This window comes from Oxyura jamaicensis, chromosome 17, assembly GCF_011077185.1.
Source record: "Oxyura jamaicensis isolate SHBP4307 breed ruddy duck chromosome 17, BPBGC_Ojam_1.0, whole genome shotgun sequence".
Lineage (NCBI taxonomy): Eukaryota > Metazoa > Chordata > Aves > Anseriformes > Anatidae > Oxyura > Oxyura jamaicensis.
Window position 1 is genome coordinate 10,533,084 of NC_048909.1, and position 17,547 is coordinate 10,550,630.

General features: G+C 56.9%; 1 protein-coding gene across 4 annotated transcripts in view; it reads right to left on the minus strand.

Moving 5' to 3' along the window:
• NR6A1 (nuclear receptor subfamily 6 group A member 1) overlaps positions 1 to 17,547 on the minus strand; it is a 65,342-nt gene that overhangs the window by 13,754 nt on the left and 34,041 nt on the right. For 3 of the 4 annotated variants that reach the window (XM_035341724.1, XM_035341722.1, XM_035341723.1), the window contains exons 3-5: positions 4,750 to 4,980; positions 2,957 to 3,012; positions 827 to 984 (exon numbers count right to left, since the gene is read on the minus strand). In XM_035341724.1, coding sequence (XP_035197615.1) covers positions 827 to 984; positions 2,957 to 3,012; positions 4,750 to 4,980 — 445 coding nt within the window. Of the gene's footprint in view, positions 1 to 826; positions 985 to 2,956; positions 3,013 to 4,749; positions 4,981 to 11,865; positions 11,986 to 17,547 lie in introns of those variants that run through there. The other variant, XM_035341725.1, reaches the window with a different exon arrangement.

Here is a 17,547-nt window from a genome sequence, read left to right on the forward strand (position 1 = left end):
AGAAGAGAAGAGAAGAGAAGAGAAGAGAAGAGAAGAGAAGAGAAGAGGAGAGGATCCCTTTGTGTTTAAATCCTACGCTGGAAATAACCGAGCGTGCAGAGGTGCCTCGCACTCGCCTCGCGTTGCGCCTGACTCCAGCTAGATCCATTTAGCGAAGCACTGGGCACTGCTGCGGAGCAGCCATTCTGAGCACAGCACAGAGCTGACTGCAGCACGCATTTCCACTCCTGCTTTCTTAAAGGGGCAGAATTTAGGAGTGTAAATTAAGCAGTTTACACAGCCAGTGAACACAAATACTTCCTAGCTTACAATGCAGCCGAAAGCAGATGGACTGCAAGCCCGAGGTTCTTGCCGTGTTTACAATCAAATGCTGAATCAGGTGGCCGGCACTAACGGTAACTGACAACATAACACCACCAATTAGTATCCTAAATGGAGGTCATTTATTTTCAAAATCTGAGCACAGTGGAGAAAAAGAGCTTATATAGAGCGAACAGTGAGAGCTAATCAAGTTCCATGATCTGCATGGGGAAAGAAATCAATACAAATTAAGAACTCTATTTCAAATATCAGAACATGAACTCAACATTGCCTTTTTTTCATTTAACCATTAGCATTTCACCTCTCAATCAATTATTTCCAATCCAGTGGCTGTCTTTCTAAAAGCACACTTGGAGATGTAAGAACGTGCAGTAAATGTGCGGTACATGCAGTGTGCACGAGGACGTACTGCCAGGGTCATTTTTCCTACGTTGATCCCAGTATCACTCGGGGAAATACGGTCAAAATTACTGTAACATGAGACTCTTCCAGAGGTAATTCCCACCTTGAAGATGGAGTAGAAACAGGTGAAGGCTGGTTGCTCTCAGAAACTCCATTTCCAGGGGAACTGTGGTCGCTGTCTCCATTGTTGCTCCATGACATGTTTGCCTCTCCCTCAAATTCTTGTCCAGACATAATTCTTTCAATCTCTTCCTCTGAAATCTTTCAGACATAAGATGATTACAGTTAGTGCCAAGCTGCTACTGAGAAGAGAAACACAGCAGAGCTTCCACACGCACCCACCTTGACCGTCCTGCCACATCAAACAGGGCTGGGACCGATCGTTGCTAGCAGAAACGCTTCACTGTCCCGAGAAATACCACACTCTACATTTAACCACATGCATGAAAAATCCTATTTACAGCTAATCGTGGTGACCCTCAGCTCCAGCAGTACAGTGCTGATAACAGAGTAGACAGGAATGGACACGTGAGAAGATGATGTCAAATACGCACACAGCAGCGAGCCATAAATCAGCCCCGTCACACAGTGAAAAACCGGGGAGCAGCTGGGGCCCGTCCCCTGAAAGCACCACTCGGTACTGAGCAGAGGTAGAAGGCCTTCAGCAGGCTCTGGTTTGACAGAGCCACTGAGAGAGGCACCGTGGTGTCAGGAAACTGCTCATGGGGAATCGCTGCTCGCTGCTTTTTCCCCAGGTAAGAACCAGGTTGCACCTGAAGAAGTCCTCAAGCACCTAATGCTGAAAATAAGTGTTAGAGAGTAAAATTTATGAAGCTAAAATGAACTGAAAAATAATAATGGAATTCACTGCTACAGGATACTGGAGACCAGAAGTCGGAAGGTTCGAGGAGCTGGGTACGCTCCTGGAGAAGACTTGCATGGGTAGTGATGAATGTGCAACCAAGTTTTGGGCTTTTTTTTATTATTGTGTGCGAGTACCTTAGCATGGCTGTCACAAAACATGGACAGACCTCGAGTTAGCACTCTGCAGGACAGCACAGTGAACTCCGAGTGTCATTTTCAAGAGCCTAACGTTGCTTAAGGAGTTTATTCCAGTCTTGACAGCCCCACATGGGATTAGGAATTAGCAACCAATGTGGTTGTAAACACGATGTCTGCAAACAGCAGGAAATGCTGTATCATTTCTAAGGGATTATTTATTTATTTGAGCTGTCTCCCTCCTGATGCTGACTGCCAGCAGGGCCACGCTGCCTAATTCTTGTTTTCTCCTTGGTCAGTCACGGGGGACCTGAGCTGCCTGGCCCCTGGCTCTTCACGTCTGCCATTCTGTGCTGGGATGCACAGCATTTTCACAGGCACGCTGTCACAAAAAATGCTTTCAGTATTCTTTCTGTTTTATTAAAATAAACAGTAAACTTTTTAAAGGCTGCTTCTCTAGAGGCAAGCTGGAAACAGCCATCATTTCTCACGCGTGCGGGACAAGCTGCTGTGCTGAATTACCTCGCGTTTTACAAGACATCTCCAGACAAGCTGCGCCATCAATCACTGAGACATTTACTGGGAGCCCCACTTGCAACAACTTAAGAAATTGCAGCACAGAGCCTGCAAGATTTACTGGGAGCTTTGGAGGGATTGAGGTCCTCACGCTGCTCACAAAGGGCAGGCGGCTGCGCTGGCTCAAGCAGCAGCCCAGGGATCCCAGGGTGTTGTGCAAGCACCTGCAGCAATCCCCCGGGGCTGTGACGCGTCCTCTCCTGGCAGACAAGCGGAGCCACGCTTTATTTACAAACCCACTGTTCATGACATGCATCTCTACCAGATGGGGAGCCCACTCCCCACCAGGCTGGCAGGAGGCACGGGCAGGGCTGGGAGGCTCTGCCAGAGCAGCGCCGGCCCCAGCCCAGCCCCTGCTGCTCCCCAGCACCGCGGCACCAGCACCGCCCCAGCCCGCTCCCAGAGGCGCTCAGCTCAGTGCCTCCTCCCTGTCCCAGGGCACGCTGCTTGCGACTGGCTCCCAGCAGCTAGGACCAGGAGTAATGGCAAGGAGAGCACTTGGAAAACACACCTCCCGTGGACAGGACTTGCCTTCCCATCAGAAAATGGGCAGCCTTTCCCCTGCCACAGCAGAGGGAAGCCCAGCTGATGCAGAGACATATGCCAAGGTCAGCTGAACCAGCAAGCGAACCCTGGAGACATTTCTGCATGTGCTCACCTGGACAGGTCCGATACTTTTGTTTCTGCCTCCTGGCATGCCATCCTCTCTGATTGCTGAAAGAAAACAAACAAATCTTGGTAAGGAACACTACTATTTGGTATCAAAAACTAGGTTCCTACTAACAGATTCCTATGAAGGAATATTCAGTGCTTTATCACAATGTGATAAAGCACTCAACAACTTCCAGAAAGCTTCAGCGAAGCCCAATTAAGGAGACGATGCTGGAGCTGCTCCTGTACCTGCCCCTGCCCCACCAGCCCCGACCTCGGAGCAGCCCTGCAGAAGGGGACCTGCTCTCCAGGTTGGGTCCCCGTGTTTATCAGGGCACCATCTGGTTCCCAGCGGGCCGGGGCAGACTTGGCAGCAGGCTCTCCCCAGCTGCACCATGACCTTGCAGCCGCCGCTGCCCTCCCGTGCTGCGCTCAGGGCTGGGGGAGCTCTCCAGAAACAGAAAACGGGACACAATTTAAGGAAATATTCCTGTACCGGGCAACTCTTGTGGTGTCCAGCAGCATCCTTCTGATGTGGAGCGTCTCCCTCTGGGGTATTTCTGCACCTTTTGCAGCAGGGCCAAACCTGGGCTGGCGCCGCACTCGCTGCTCCGGCACATGCCGGCAGGAGCCAGGCTGGGCCCCGCTCCTCACCGGGGCTGCCGCAGGCAGCTGCCAGCAGGGCAAGCAGGGCAGCCAAAGTCTCCTCAAAGCAGGTCTTTTTCCCGATGTTAAGCTCTACGCCTTATGTGAGTTAAATACCTGTATTTATACCTGCTTATGGAGTAACCCATAACCCGGGAGCAGGACGAGCGCCAGCGCGGCGGCCGGGAGGTGGCGGCGCTGCCCCGGTTAGAGGACTGCCGAGCACCAGCAGGCTTCCTCCATCCAACGCTCCCCAGGAAAATTTGTAATCAAGGCAGTCGGGAGGTAAGCTTTCCATCTCACCCCCAAGATGCGTTTTGTAACAAAGCCCCTGGTGGATCGGCAGTGAATTTATGGAGGTTTCAGTGCTTTTGACAGGTGGCTTTCATATGAATTATGACATTCAAGGCATTGATAGCTACGTGTAACAAACATGACCCGATACTCGTGTTTGTGAGGGTGGGCAGCGGTCCTTCTGTATCAGAGCCTGAGCCCAAGCAGCCTTGTGCTACAGCAGCCCCTGCTTCTACTCAGCTTATTGTCATTAAACTAGGAAATGTCTGCTATAAAGGGTAACAACCTTATTTCTGCAGATTAAAAAGTCAAAAGATTGGCGTGAAGACGAGAGACATGACTCTGAAATAAATCCCAGTCTATTTTTTACTATTAATTTCTGAGCTACTTAGGATTTCTCATCCTGAAGATGACACCACATTTCAGCAGCTCTGTACATCGGCCACGCAGGGGACCAGACCATGGCTGTCCCTAACCCAGGACAGCTCCAGCCCCAGCCCCCTCCGAGACCTTGCACCCGGGGCCAGTGGCTCCTGTGCTCCCACACCCAGGAGCTGCTCCGCTGGGGGCTGTGTGCCATCGGCTGGGGACAGGCAGCAGCCAGGGATACTTGCACGTGTCGCAGGCCAGCAACTGCAAGCCTCAGCTCTCAGACAGGCAGAGCAACCGAACCCGGGCAGCCCTGAACCCTCAGGAGCAGGGGTGGCAGAAGCCAACGGATTTAAGACAGGACAAGATTCATTTTAGTTTTGGTTATTTAGGCAGCCTGAGAGGGAAAAAGCAGATTCTGTGCCGGAAATACCAGCTGGGCCGTGTGGCTCGCGCCTGCACATACAGCACCCAAAGTTCAGGTTTCTTTACCTTTCCGGTTCATCCCCATCTGGAGGCATTTGAGCAGCCGGCAGTACTGGCATCTGTTGCGCTGCTTGCGTGACATGACGCAGTTCTTGTCTCGGCTGCATCTGTAAACCCGCTTGTTGCAAATGCTCCTTTTGAAAAACCCCTTGCAGCCCTCGCAGGAGATGATCCCATAGTGCAGCCCCGTGGCTCTGTCCCCACAGATCAGGCAGGTTCGCTGGTCAACCCGGTCATCTGCAAGAGAAGGGAGAGGGCTCTGTGGTCAACAGCGCGGCTTCCCCCCGCGATCCGACCTGCCCCTGCAGGACTGGAGTTGCCTCCGTTGCCCGAAGAGATCCAAACCTCCTCAATGCAGCGTGTCACAGCTGGTCATACAGAAACCCTCTTTCGTAGTCATGCGGCTTACCAGAAATTCAAAGCGGTCTGGCAAAGGAGTTGCTTTTTAGACTGTGAGGAGTGCGTGTGCAAGCCCGCAGCAGATGCCACCAGCGCAGCCACCTGCGTGTGTCACAGAAGTTCCTTTGCTCCCCGAGCAGCCTTCGGGCACATTGCTCCCCACCTCCTGGGCAGAGCGAGCCCCGAGCAGCCTCCCTGGCACCGGCCTGCGTGTGGTCAGAGAAATGGGTGCTGTGTTTTCTCAGCAGCAGAGCACAGGAATGCTGCACTGCCTCAGAACTTTATTCCCAGTCTTTTTTTTGCCTGCACATTCCTCTCAGTAGCTGGTGTTAACGGCACCGCTGCAGGCACACACAGGAAAGAAACACTGCGTTTCTGTAAGGCCAGGTCTGATGGAGGCGAGCGCTGTCACACTCACCTGGGCCCAGGGCACAGCACAGCAGAGAGGTAACGCATCGCCAAAGCAGGGGGCTCCGTCCCTGGCTTTCCCCGGAGCTGGGCCAGGGCCCTTACAATGGGCCTGACAGCTCAGCTCTGCCCTGCAGCCCCTTCTGGGCTTCACAGGGACCAGCGGAGAGGAAAAGGGGGCTACAGCAGGGTGTGAAAGCGCCTGGCGGGCAGGGGCTGGGCACTGCACCATGCGCAGGGACGGGGCCCTGGGTGCAGCCGGGACCCACGACGGGCAGGGGGACGTGGGGACACGGCCTCCTCGTGGAGAGCCTCGCTGCGTAGGTCATGCGTCCGCAACCTGAGCGAACGTTACTGCAGAAACAACAAGGTTAGGCTGCTGTGACTTGATTTTACTTTTCCTGTTCCAAACCTTTGGAAGGCCTTTGGATGACAAAACATGTAAATTGTACGGCCCCCAGCAATAGGAGCTGTCATATTAAATTCAGCATCTTACGGCGTTAACAGCCCCTGTGAGGCAGGAGAGGGATGATGCACGGCTCAGCGAGAACCTCTGCGAGCACGCAGTAATCTTCATAGACGTGGATGTCAGACGGAAAGGAAAAAGTAAATGATGGCTAAAGCAACTGACTTCGTTAACCTAGATGTAGTCTCATTATCTTGCATCTGCACGGGGAGACCTAAATCCTGCTTCACATTAAAAGTCAGCCTGACTAAAGTAACGCCAGCACACCGCACCAGAAGCCTTCTCTGGTAGACGTTTAACCACCAGGCGGGTTCAGCCCTCGCACCCAGCAATGCTCCGTCGTCCCGTCCCCGTGTTTAACCCAACGAAGTGCTGATCGGGGCAAACAGAGCTGTGCTTCGGAGACGGGCACTGCTCGGGGGCGTGCGGGGTACGCACAGACCTGTGGTGTGGCACCTGGCGCCTCTCCGGTGTCGCTCACTGCCGGATGCCTTGGTCACGCTGGCCTGGCAAGGCAGAGGCACCGAGGGGCAGGAAGGACATCGCTGCGGTGTTGACAGCAGGACTGGAGGAACCACGCTTCTGCCTCCCGCTGCAGTGTGCTTCCTGCGGGTGCCGGCTCAGACGGATCGTTGCTGGTATGTCTCGGCCTGAGCGCAGTCTGGGCAGGCATGGTGCAGCTCCCCCAGGCCCCAGGAGGTGGCAATGGCTCTCCGGAGCTCCCTGGGGCCAGACGCTGCAAGCAGGAGGCACCCAGGGTCCAGCTTCCCCACCCAGCCTCAGGCCTGGCCCCCGGCGTTTGCACACACCCGGGGACACACACACACCGTCAGCAGCGTGCGCGGCCTTCGGGGACCCGGCTGTACCGCCCGCACGAGTTTCTCTGCTGCTGCCAACAGTTCAGAGCACAGAGCAGACACCTCCCCGCTCCAGGAGCTCCCACCACTGCCACCGTCCAAGCGAACAGGGCGGCGGGGAGCGCATGGCAGTGCTTGGGGAAGGCGCCGCACGGCAAAAAAACCGGAGCGGTGAGAAGGAAAAGAGAGCACGAGCTCTCCTTCGAGGTTCCTGCAGCACGACGCCGGGCCTTCCCCCGTCACGCCTGACCGGGAGGTTCCCCAGCCAAGGATATTTTTGTCTGCTGGGTTTTGGAGTGGCAGGAGACAGAAGGCACACCGAGGTCCTCCCCGATCTTGGTATAGCAAGGTGACAAACCAGCATAGCTCCTTCCTACTGCAGCACATATGGGCTCAGTAGAAATAAACGAGCCAGGCACATCGGGGGCAGAAATGAGCCAGCCTTCGTTACACAAGCCAGCCCCAGATGTAAACCAGCTGCTCTTACCAGCAGTTTTCTCCACAGCTTCACCCCAGCAGTGACCACAACTGACTGGTATTAATTTTTTAAAAGATTTACTAACGCGTGGCATGCAATCAGCATTTTTCTGCAAATTTCACCGCAATTGTTACGGAATCCTAAAACAAAGGCCTGCAGAAAGGCAACACAAACTTCAGCGGAGGCAGCCCTCCCGGTGTCCCCGCCACGGGGACGCGCTCCCGGCGGCACAGCCCGGCCCCCTCAGGTACGTGCCCCGAGGAACGCTGCTGAAGGCTTCCCAGCAGGGCTGGGGCTGCCCGGGCACGGCTCCTCGTCGGGAGCTGCGCCATCAACGCCTGTCGCGCTCCCGCAGACCCGGGGAGGTGTCGGGGATGAGCGTGGGGCCGCGGAGCCCTCTCTGCAGGGCTGAGCTCAGCACCCCCTGCTCCCACCACTGCCATAAGGCAGGGCTGGGGCCGTGCTCGCTGCCCCCAGCCCCGTGCCCAGGGGCCGGCCGCTGCCTCTCGCCAGAAGCGGCTGCGTCCCCCCGCCGCACGGGCTGATGAGGGGCATTGAAACGAGGGCTCATTTCCAGGCGCAGCTTTTTGTTGTCGGAAGAATGGGGCCGTCGCCTAGAGAACGTAGGAAGCATGGGGGATTAAAGCGACCGAGCACAGGACCCTTCCCCTGCCAGGCCCGTTTCCCCACGAGCAGGGCAGCGGCGAGGTGGTGTGAATGACCCCGCCGCCACGATAACCTCGGGCTGCACAGAAACTGCTAATTGGGTGTGTTTCCAGATTAAAACGCACAGGGCAGCGCTTCATGCCACGAACAAAGAAACAAACCTCCGGGGAACAGAGAAAGAGATGCCTGCGTACCCCGTAAACTGCTCCTCAAACTGGCAGACAAAAAATAATTGCCTGCACAAAGCCTTGGAGTTTTGGTGCTTTAAAAAATCCTGCGGAAACTGTGATCAGGTCCAGGACGATCGTCCTGCAGCCCGCGGGTTTGCCAGCTCCTGACCTCTGCTATTCTTCACCCTGCTTAACGCAAGCTCCCTGTGCAAGTGCACCCTGGGGTCGCTGGGACCGTCCCTGGGCTGCACGGAAATCGTACGGCAGGGCGAATTGTAAGAAGCCTTGCACTGGGAGCGCTCCCAAGTCCCTTAACCTTGAAATGTCACTGAGCACCAAGGCTCAGGGCAGGTACAGCCGCTGCAGAGCACAGCCGCCTTCCCTCCCCCCCGCTTGTTGGTGCTCAGCTCCCAGCTCCTGACAACGGTGATTAAGAAATGAAGCCGCTGATACCAAGGTATTCCAAAGAGCTTGTTTGTGGCTTGTCTGGGAGAAAGGGCTGAGCAAACACCTTTCGTTTCAGTTTTCTTGATAGGCCTTACACGTAACGGGCTCATACGCGGGATATTCGGGCTTTGTTCTCACACCCTATTGTAACAGGGGCCACTAAATCAAACAGTTGCTGCTACGACAAAAGCACTCAGAAAAATCTCAACCTCATCTTGAACCCTGAAGATTTTTATGGCTACTCCCTCACTAACCCCTCCCCATCGCCACATTAAAGGATGTATTGTTTTCAAAGGTCATGGCGGGTTTCATACCGCATTTTAATACAATGTCAATTCCACAGGAATATTATGATGTTCCACAAGAGTCACAGCAGACAGTGCGAGAAAGCAGAGGGACCTCCACTTGTCTGTGCGCCGTAAGGCAAACGGTGAAAGCCGTGCACTTACTTTATAAAAGACTTACTTTTCCCATCAATGAGATGAGTACTCGCAATCTTTTTTTAAAGCAAAATTCCCATGAATTTCTAAGAAGAAATACCTTCAGTTCCTGCTGAAGCACACGGCACGCAGCTGTCTGGGCACGTTTGTACACAGGCACAGAAAATACAGGTACAGAAAACATTAAAACACTTGAACGAGCATATAAAACAGAGCAAATAAATTCAAGTATCAGGACACGTGTTCGGTCCTCAGCAAGCCCCGGTCATCGCTCCCAGCGGTGCCACTCGTGCAAACAAGCACTGCCACCAGGCTCTGCCTCTGCTGCTGCCTTCCGAGCGGGCCGGCAGCACGCCGCCTTCGGGAGAGGAGCAGATGGAGCGCAGCCGATTCCCGGAGCTGCGAAGAGGCGCCGTGCCCGCTGCTGTGCATGCAGCTCAAACCCACGGCACGCAGCTGCCTGCCGGGGGTCCGCCCTGGGAGCAGAGCTGGCGGCCGCACGGGCCGCGTGCTGTTTGGATCACCAGAGCTTTGCCGTGGAGCAGAAACAACACCTACATTGTCCAGACCGAGGCAAGAAGTTAAGACAGAACCTGCACCAAAGATCCAAAGAGGGGAACGTGCTGGGGTTTAGTTTGGCTGGGAAGGGAGAAGGAAGACAAAGAAAGCCGCAGTTCTCAGGAGTTCCAGTTCACGCAACTGAACTCGCTTTACACTCAGAAAACCTTCCACAGCGACGAAGACTACAGGTGGCACCCAACACCGCCACTTATTACTGGATTTAACATCTCTTCAGCTACGAATCGTTTCCTTGCTTCTTGATTAACTCGTCCGAGGACGCGACACCCGCAGCCCTGCTCAGGCATGTTTACCTCCAGCTGCTCCCAGCGGCTGCCTGGGGAGGGGCGCGGGAGGGGAGCTCTCACACACGTGTTACTGAAAGCCCAACACAGCCTCGCTCGCCTCTCACCCCTGATGATGCCTCAAACACCAACAGACGTGTTGAGACTCCTCTTCCCCTTATCTTTCCCTTTCCCCACGGCTTCTTCCATGGTCAGCTTTTTGTGTCGAGAGAAACCTCCGGTGAGATTCAATACTGAGGGGAACTCCCCCGTTACCGCGCACTGCCGCCCCGAGCGCCCCGCCAGCACCCAGCGCATCTGCCGGGGTCTGAAGCGGCCGGCGGGGAAGGACGGCACGCGGGGACCACGTCCTCGGGCTGGCCCCCGGCCGCCGCAGGGCGCACAAAGCCGGCGGAGCTGCTGCTGCCCCTCCGGCACCAACCCTCTGCGACCTGGAACAAAACCGTTTGTGTGATAGAGGTTAATTCAAACGGACAAGCCTCCTAAAGCCTTGGGAAGAATAAATAAAAAGGAGCAGAAAAAGAGGTGGCCTGCACCCTCCTCCTCTGTGCTGTAAGGTGTTGGGCTGCAGAGACACAAAGGTCGGGCTCGTTTCAAAAAGCACTGACGGGAGCGTGGGAGACAAAAGTAGAGATGCTGCGACGGAGAGACGGCCAGCGCACCTCGGTTTATCTCTCCCGGTAATTACATCCAACAGATGCGGGCTTATTCCATATTGATTTTGTTTCTGCAGAAGGAGGGTTCAATCGAAAGAAAAGCCTCGTAAAAAAGTCAGGGAAAGCATCGCTCTGTTTTCGCACAGGTATAAATCACGGCGTGCAGCTGATGCCCCCGGCCGGCGGCGGCCCAGCACCGGCCCACCGAGGCTCGTTGCGGGGCACCACGCGTGGCCACGGGGCCCACGCCGCACCGGGTCCCCGTCCCACGCCTTTGTGCTGCGCATGAAAGGCAGCCCTGCAGAGGCTGCCGGTTTATTTGAGCCAGTTGTTTCACAAAGCCCGGGGAACAAAAGCCCGTTTCACCCAAATGTGCCCCGCTCGCTAAGAGGAACGGCAATCTGCGGCTGCGGCCCGTGTCCGCGCGGTTCCGGAGCCGCTCGGGGCTCGGCAGCCGGCTCCCACAGCGATCGTTCTCCCGCGGTCCGCATTCAAAGCCAGACCCGGCACCATCTCCTCGCCCCGTCCCAGCACCGCCACATGCTCCCCATTAAGCTCCGGGTTCGACATTTTTTTTTTTTAAATCGATAAATTACCAAGCGGCACGGTTAAAAACGTGCTTCCCTGCCCCAGAACACCTCCGCCGGAGCTGCTGGAGGACCCGAGGGGCGCAGGGCCCCGCACAGCCCCGCCGGGGAGGCACACAAGGAGCGAGGCGCTGCCTGCCCCGGCTGGGCCTCGGCACGGCTCCGAACAATGCCTGTCCCCGCGAGCCCTGCCCAGCGGGAGTCCCCCGGCCCGGCCCCGGCATCGCCCAGCGGCGGCTGGGCCCCGGCTTCGATGCCGGGGGAAGGCAGCGAGGCGGGCTGCGAGCCGTCCGCCAGCGGGTGCTGCTCCCAGGCGCTGCCTGCCCCAGAGCCCGCATGACCCCGCTGCCGTCCGTAATTAACAATACCCAAAGAGCTCCTCCAGATGGCCGCACGGGTTAGCAGGTCCCGGCGCTCGAGCCCACAAACAAACCCCCTCTGTGCCTGCTCCCGGCCCCGCGGGCAGCCCCGCGCCGGGCACAACAAAGCCCCGCGGGCACCGGCCGGCCCCGCTCCCCCCGGCCCCGCTCCCCCTGGCCCGGGCCCGGCTCCCGCCCCGGATCCACCCTCCCCGTTCCCGGGACCCAACCCCCCCCCCCTCCGCCCCGTGCCGGGCCCAGGCCGTGGGCCCCGAACAAAGGCGCCGTGGCCAGGCGCCCCCGGGTCCGTCCCGTGCCGCCCTCACCTTCCATGCAGGTCGAGTCCCGCTTCATCCCCCCGGCGCCGCGCTCCTTAGCGGGGCCGCCTCATGGCCGCGGCGCGGCCGGGCTGCTCGGCCCTCGCCCGCCCGCCGCCGCGGGCCGACCCTATGCTAACGAGCCGTGATGTCACCGCGGGGCTCGGCGGGCGGCCCCCGCGGACGGGCTGCGGGCAGCGGGGCCGGGGGGAGCGGGGCCGGGGGGAGCGGGACGCGGCGCCGCCGCCTCCCCCCCTCAAGGAGCCCCGGGGCTCGGGGGAGCCGCTGGGGGGCTGGGGTCGCCCCTCGGCCGCCTCCCCGCCGCTGCCGGGAGGCTGCCGTCACCCGCCGAGAGCGGCCTTCGGGGCCCTGCCCGGTGCCCCCCCGCTGGGTGCTCCCCCAGGCACCGCAGCGCCCGCTCCGCCCGCGCCCTGTCCTCCTCTGCCCGCAGCCTGGCCGAGCGGCACCGTGTGCCGGTGGTGGTGGAGGACACGCGTCCCGACCCACGCCACGCGCCAGCCCTCCGCTTCGTGGCGGTTGCCAGAGCGGCGGCAGCGTGCCTGCGTCTGTCTCAGCATCTCCCGCGGCCGTGCCCAGCACCGGGCGCTTTGGAAGAAAGCTGGAGAAGCTGCTGCGGGCAGTGCTGGCTGCCAGCGCCCCAGAGGAGCCCTTTGGCAAACCTCTGTTGGATGTGGATGCCCTAGGCCCATCCCGAGGTTTCTGCAGGGCTCCAGGAGTCAGCAGCAGGCGTTCCAGTACTCTGCATCGCGCTGAGCTCCCAGCTGGCAAAGCAGCCTACACACCCTGTGTCCGTGTTACACCGAAGCAGGTGTCTGCGGTTCACATCTTCCACGTTTCAGTCTCACCCAGGGTCCAGTTTTTAGGTTGCAAGACCTAAATTTCCAGACCGTGTTGGTCACGTTAGACCCAGCCACTGCTGTTTCTCCCTGCCGGACAAAGCCGCCACCTCTGCGCTCTGCCCAAGCCGTCGCTGGTGCGCAGGAGCCCCCGGAGCTCAGCGCTGTAGGTCCGACCGCAGGGGAACACGTCCCGCTCCCTCCTCACCACTGCAGCACTCACACTCAGAGTATCTTCTGGATGTGGCCCTACAGAGCATGCAACCATACACACCATGCATCAGAATTCACTTAAAAGTTTTAATGGTTTTACTTAACAATTAAAGCGATATTGTAAAAAGAGATGCATTAGAAAAGAGCGAACGGCCAATGAGTCTCTCCAGATCCTTCCTGGATGTGCTGTTTCCTGCTCAACCACAGCAGCGGGCTGTGCAGCCCAGCTCTGCTCGCCCGGCCCCGTGGCGGTCTGACACCAGCCGTGTGTGCGGAGCAGAGGAGGTGTGTGCTGGAGACAAGGGTCAGTCAAATGATCAGAACTTAAAAATGTTATCTACAGTGCTTGTCAGTAAGCCTGCATTCACTTCTCTAATGGAAAGCAAATAATTTCAGCAGTGTTATTGCTAGAATGCAGCTAGAATTACACTAGCCATAGCTCCAAAAAGAAAGTCTGCACTAGCATGGAAAACATTACATGACACGTTGAGCATTTCATCTCTTCCCAATTTTTCTCTCACATAAGAAAATCCATGCTGCTTGTTCTCCTCACGGCAGATTGTCTGCCTCCAATCTGGGTGGTGGCACAAGCCCGTGTAACAATAAATCTGTGGCTGCTTTAGCTGCCCATCCCAGAACAGGCACCGGTGAGATCTCACCTGATACCGCCTCACATTTATCTGCACCCTCACCCTCCTCCTGGGATGAACTCAGCCAAAACAGCTCCTGCCAATGCCAAATCCAGCTTGTCCTCGAGGAGCCCAAGCTGGTTCAGCTCAGAAGCCACAGTCTGCTTCTGTTCCTCATCCCAAGGGCTGCAGGGCTTAACCGCGCTCTGAAAAATGGCTGGCTTGGAATAAACAAGTCACAGAGGCAACAAAAGAGGTCATATTTCACTTGATCCCCAGCCTGAAATTTTATTGCTTTCTGGTGACATCCAGCCATGCAAATAACCCCGTGCGTGCAGCAGCAGGGCTGGGCAGCAGGCGCCGGCAGGCCGGGCACCGTGCTCTGGCTCAGCCCGTGGGGCCGGGGTCCCCCCCGCCAGCAGCGGGGGTCTGCCCGCTGCCAGCCCCGGTTCTGTCCTGCTCCTACCTGGGGCAGAAGCAGGTGCACGGCGCAGCAGCAAGTTGCTGCCAAGCAGTCGTGCAGTGGGCCCGGTCCTCTGCCGTGCTCGTGCTGTAAATCCGTGGAGCTGCTGTGTCAGTCCTTGACATGCTCTCCGGATTGACCTCTCTTTTTTCACGGCGGAGGTTACCAAAGCAGGGCTCGCGAGAGGAGCCTGTTATCCTGCACCCTCAGAGCACGGCCAAGGTAAGCCCATCCCCTGGCTGTGCTATTTACACAGCTGTTTGCAATTGTGCCTGCTCCAAAATCTCCACATTCTTTATCCTACGCGAGCGCTTTGCTCTGCTCCCGGCACCCCTCGGAGAAGTGTGACCAGAATGCGGAGCACTTATTTTGTAACACGGCGGTGTGATGTGGGCAGAGGGGGCTGAAATACAGCGCCTTCACCTGGGGATAACAGGCCGACATGAAATGCGGCTCTCACAACTGCTGCTAGGATTGAAAACAGAGATCCAAAAATAAAAACTAAAATATAACCCAGAAACAACTGCAAGCATAGACAAAACGTGGTGCTGGGAAGAGGATAATTGGCCAGACAATCCAAATCTTCCAAATTGCTCTAAACTCACTTACATTAAGTACTCATGTCACAATTTGTCCATAATAAATCCTTAAGGGCAGAACATAATTGCAGAGATCTGGAACTGTTCTGTAAAATGAGAGCCCGAACTATGAATGGGGAACAGGGCAGGAAAAGAAGACAAGAAAGATTAATTCTATTGTCTGAACCAAACAGCCTCAAAGCTACTTTGGTAAAAGGAAAAGTGTTGTGGCTGGTTCTTAAGCTATGCCTGTTACGCTGCCTGAATCGGCCAATTCCCAACCCAAACAAAAACAACCCAACAAAGAGACGCGATTTTAACGGACAGCCAACATTGCGGAGAACTACCAGTTCACAACAGTAAGAGCCAAGAACACCGCCAACACCCCGACAAGTGGCAACGCTGCGGCACCAGATTTATTGTCCTGACGCTGTGGCCATAAGGGCCCTGCAGAGGAAGCAACAGGAGGACGCACCGAGGTACCCGGGGTGTCCTGAAAGGGACTGGGACGGGAGCAGAGCGAGCCGCCTCCGGCAGGCATCCTGCTCCTGTCCCCCGTTCTGCAGCCCAGATGCTCTGCACAAAGCGTATTGGAAAGGTTTGTACTTGAACGTAGCACTACACGAGTGTGAAAGTCGCAGGGAGCAATTCCTGATGCCATAAAAAAGGTAAATGAATGGAGGTAGGAGGCAAGGCCTGCCAGCACGCATCTGCGCCGCATCCTCCCTGCGGCTGCTCGGCCCGTTACCAACACGGCCACAGGTCTGCAAGGGAAGACAGGAAAAAGCTGGGTTTAAAAAATAAAAGCGGCTTTGATCGCTTTTACACGGCTAGTTTCTGTGCAGAGCTACTGTTTGTGTGATTCGGTTTTGTTTTTACACAATCGGTGTACAGCCTCTCTCCTGTTAACAGAAACGTGTTCAGAAGCTGTGCCAGGGCCTGCAGGAAACGATCACAGCCATCGGCCTGACGTGTGAGAGGGCTCGGGATAACAGTTTAATAACAGATGCGGTAATTACCGCTCCTAGCATTTAACGCACCAGGAACACGGCGTTAATTATTCTGCCGCAGACATCCACTTGGTGTGCGCAGGAATCTTCCTCCTCTCTGATCGCTCATAGGTCACTGTGCTAAGTGGATTTTTCTATGAAATTTCCAGTTTCGTTTGTTTCCATTTTCGTTTGCTCGCGCAGGCCCGTCGGACGGACTGCAGGGAGCGTTTCATCGCGCCTTGCTCGCCGGGTGCCAAACAGCGGGGCTGCGAGACAGGGGAAGAAGCTGGGGGGAGGTTAAGGGCTCCTCAGAGAGGTCACCTTCAGAGGAGAGAAGGAAAACAAATGGGATTGTAGGAAGAAGAAGTATATGGTTTTACTGCCTTAGTGGGCAAGTCCAAGAGAAGAGAATTGCAAAGGAAAAAGCTTTACATTTCTATGAGCAGGCAATTGAGCTCCTTTCTAAACCCTCAGCAGAAAGAGCTGCTCTCCGCACAGGATGACTTCAGCCTCCACCCAGCCGCCGGCATTCTGCGGCAGTAAGCGAGCCCGGCCGGTCCCACGGCCTCAGAGCATCCCAGAAAGCCTTCAGGAGCCATGGAGCAGGGTCCTTGCCACCGGCCCGGCACCAGCCCGGCACTGCGTCGGAGCCGCTCCAGGCACCAGCGGCTTTCCTGCCCGGGACCGACACGGCGGCACCGAGCCCCCAGGGCACGGGGGGGTGCAGCAACACGGCCCTGCCACGGCACGGGGCACCCAGAGAACCGGCACACACCTTGGCCGTGAGCGCACGCACAGATTAGCAGAAATCTCTTCATCCAAAACCAAAATGGAGCCGTGCCTGGACAGCAAAGGCAGATGTGGGCCAGGAGGCAGGAAGGGAGGGGAGGCGTTGGGGTCAGAAGGCGAAGGGAGCCTCCTCCAAGGCACTTCGGTGGAAACCTGACAAGCCAAGGGATTTCTGTAGGCCTGGCTACAGACTCGCTGGTATTTTTAATAACAACGATAGCCGCAGGCTGACAGTTTGCCGTTAGAGCCATCAGCATCGCAGTCCTGGCGGTGCCTCCAAGCAGCCGGCCCGGTGGACGTACTGCCGGGTACCCGGGCACGGCCGTGACAAACCGCAGCGAGGGGGCATTTCCCCAGACGTCAGGTCAGGCAGCAAAGCGAAGGGGGAACATACTTCACAGCTACAGCTGCAGATCCTGACCCTGCACCAAACACATTTTTATGACCAGAGTTGCTAATTAGCTGTCCGAGGTCACCGGGAGTGTGGCACAAATGCTGCGTGTGCACTGCCCCAAGCCTGCTGCACATCGCGAGCAGGCAGAGCAGAGAGGCCAATCTGCAGGAATGTGTGACACGAGGGTGATGCTGAGCAGCGGGGCACGAGCTGCATGTGCTGTGAGCAGGGCTGCTGCCAAGCAGAGAGAACTGCTTGCCTTCTGCTGAAAGGGAAAACGTCCGCAGTTTGTAATCCTCGGGATTTACAACGAGTTTTAAAAATGCATTATCCCAAAGCCTCACTATCCGCTGCGCTGAGGCAGGGCCCTGTCCTCCCCTTCCCCCGGGAGCATCCCGCAGGGACACATCCCACACGCCGCACGTCGCCGCCTTGCCCCAGCTCCGCGGGAGGAGGCCCGGGTTCGCTGCATGCCTGAAGCCCGCTGCTGGGCTGCGCTGCGCTGCTGGGCCCTCGCTTTGCACGGGTGGTGCTGGCAGGCAGGCAGCTGGACAGGAGGAGACAGCACCCCACAGCACCCTGCAGCATCTCACAGCACCCCGCAGCACCCCGCAGCACCCTGCAGCATCCCACAACATCCCGCAGCAGGACCACAGCAGGACCACATCAGCCCAGAGCACCCCACAGCATCCCGCAGCACCTTCTGCAGGCTTTTGAAGGGAAAGAAAAGCTGAACAGCTTTTCCTTCTAGAATTTACACCAATGGGAATAAAACT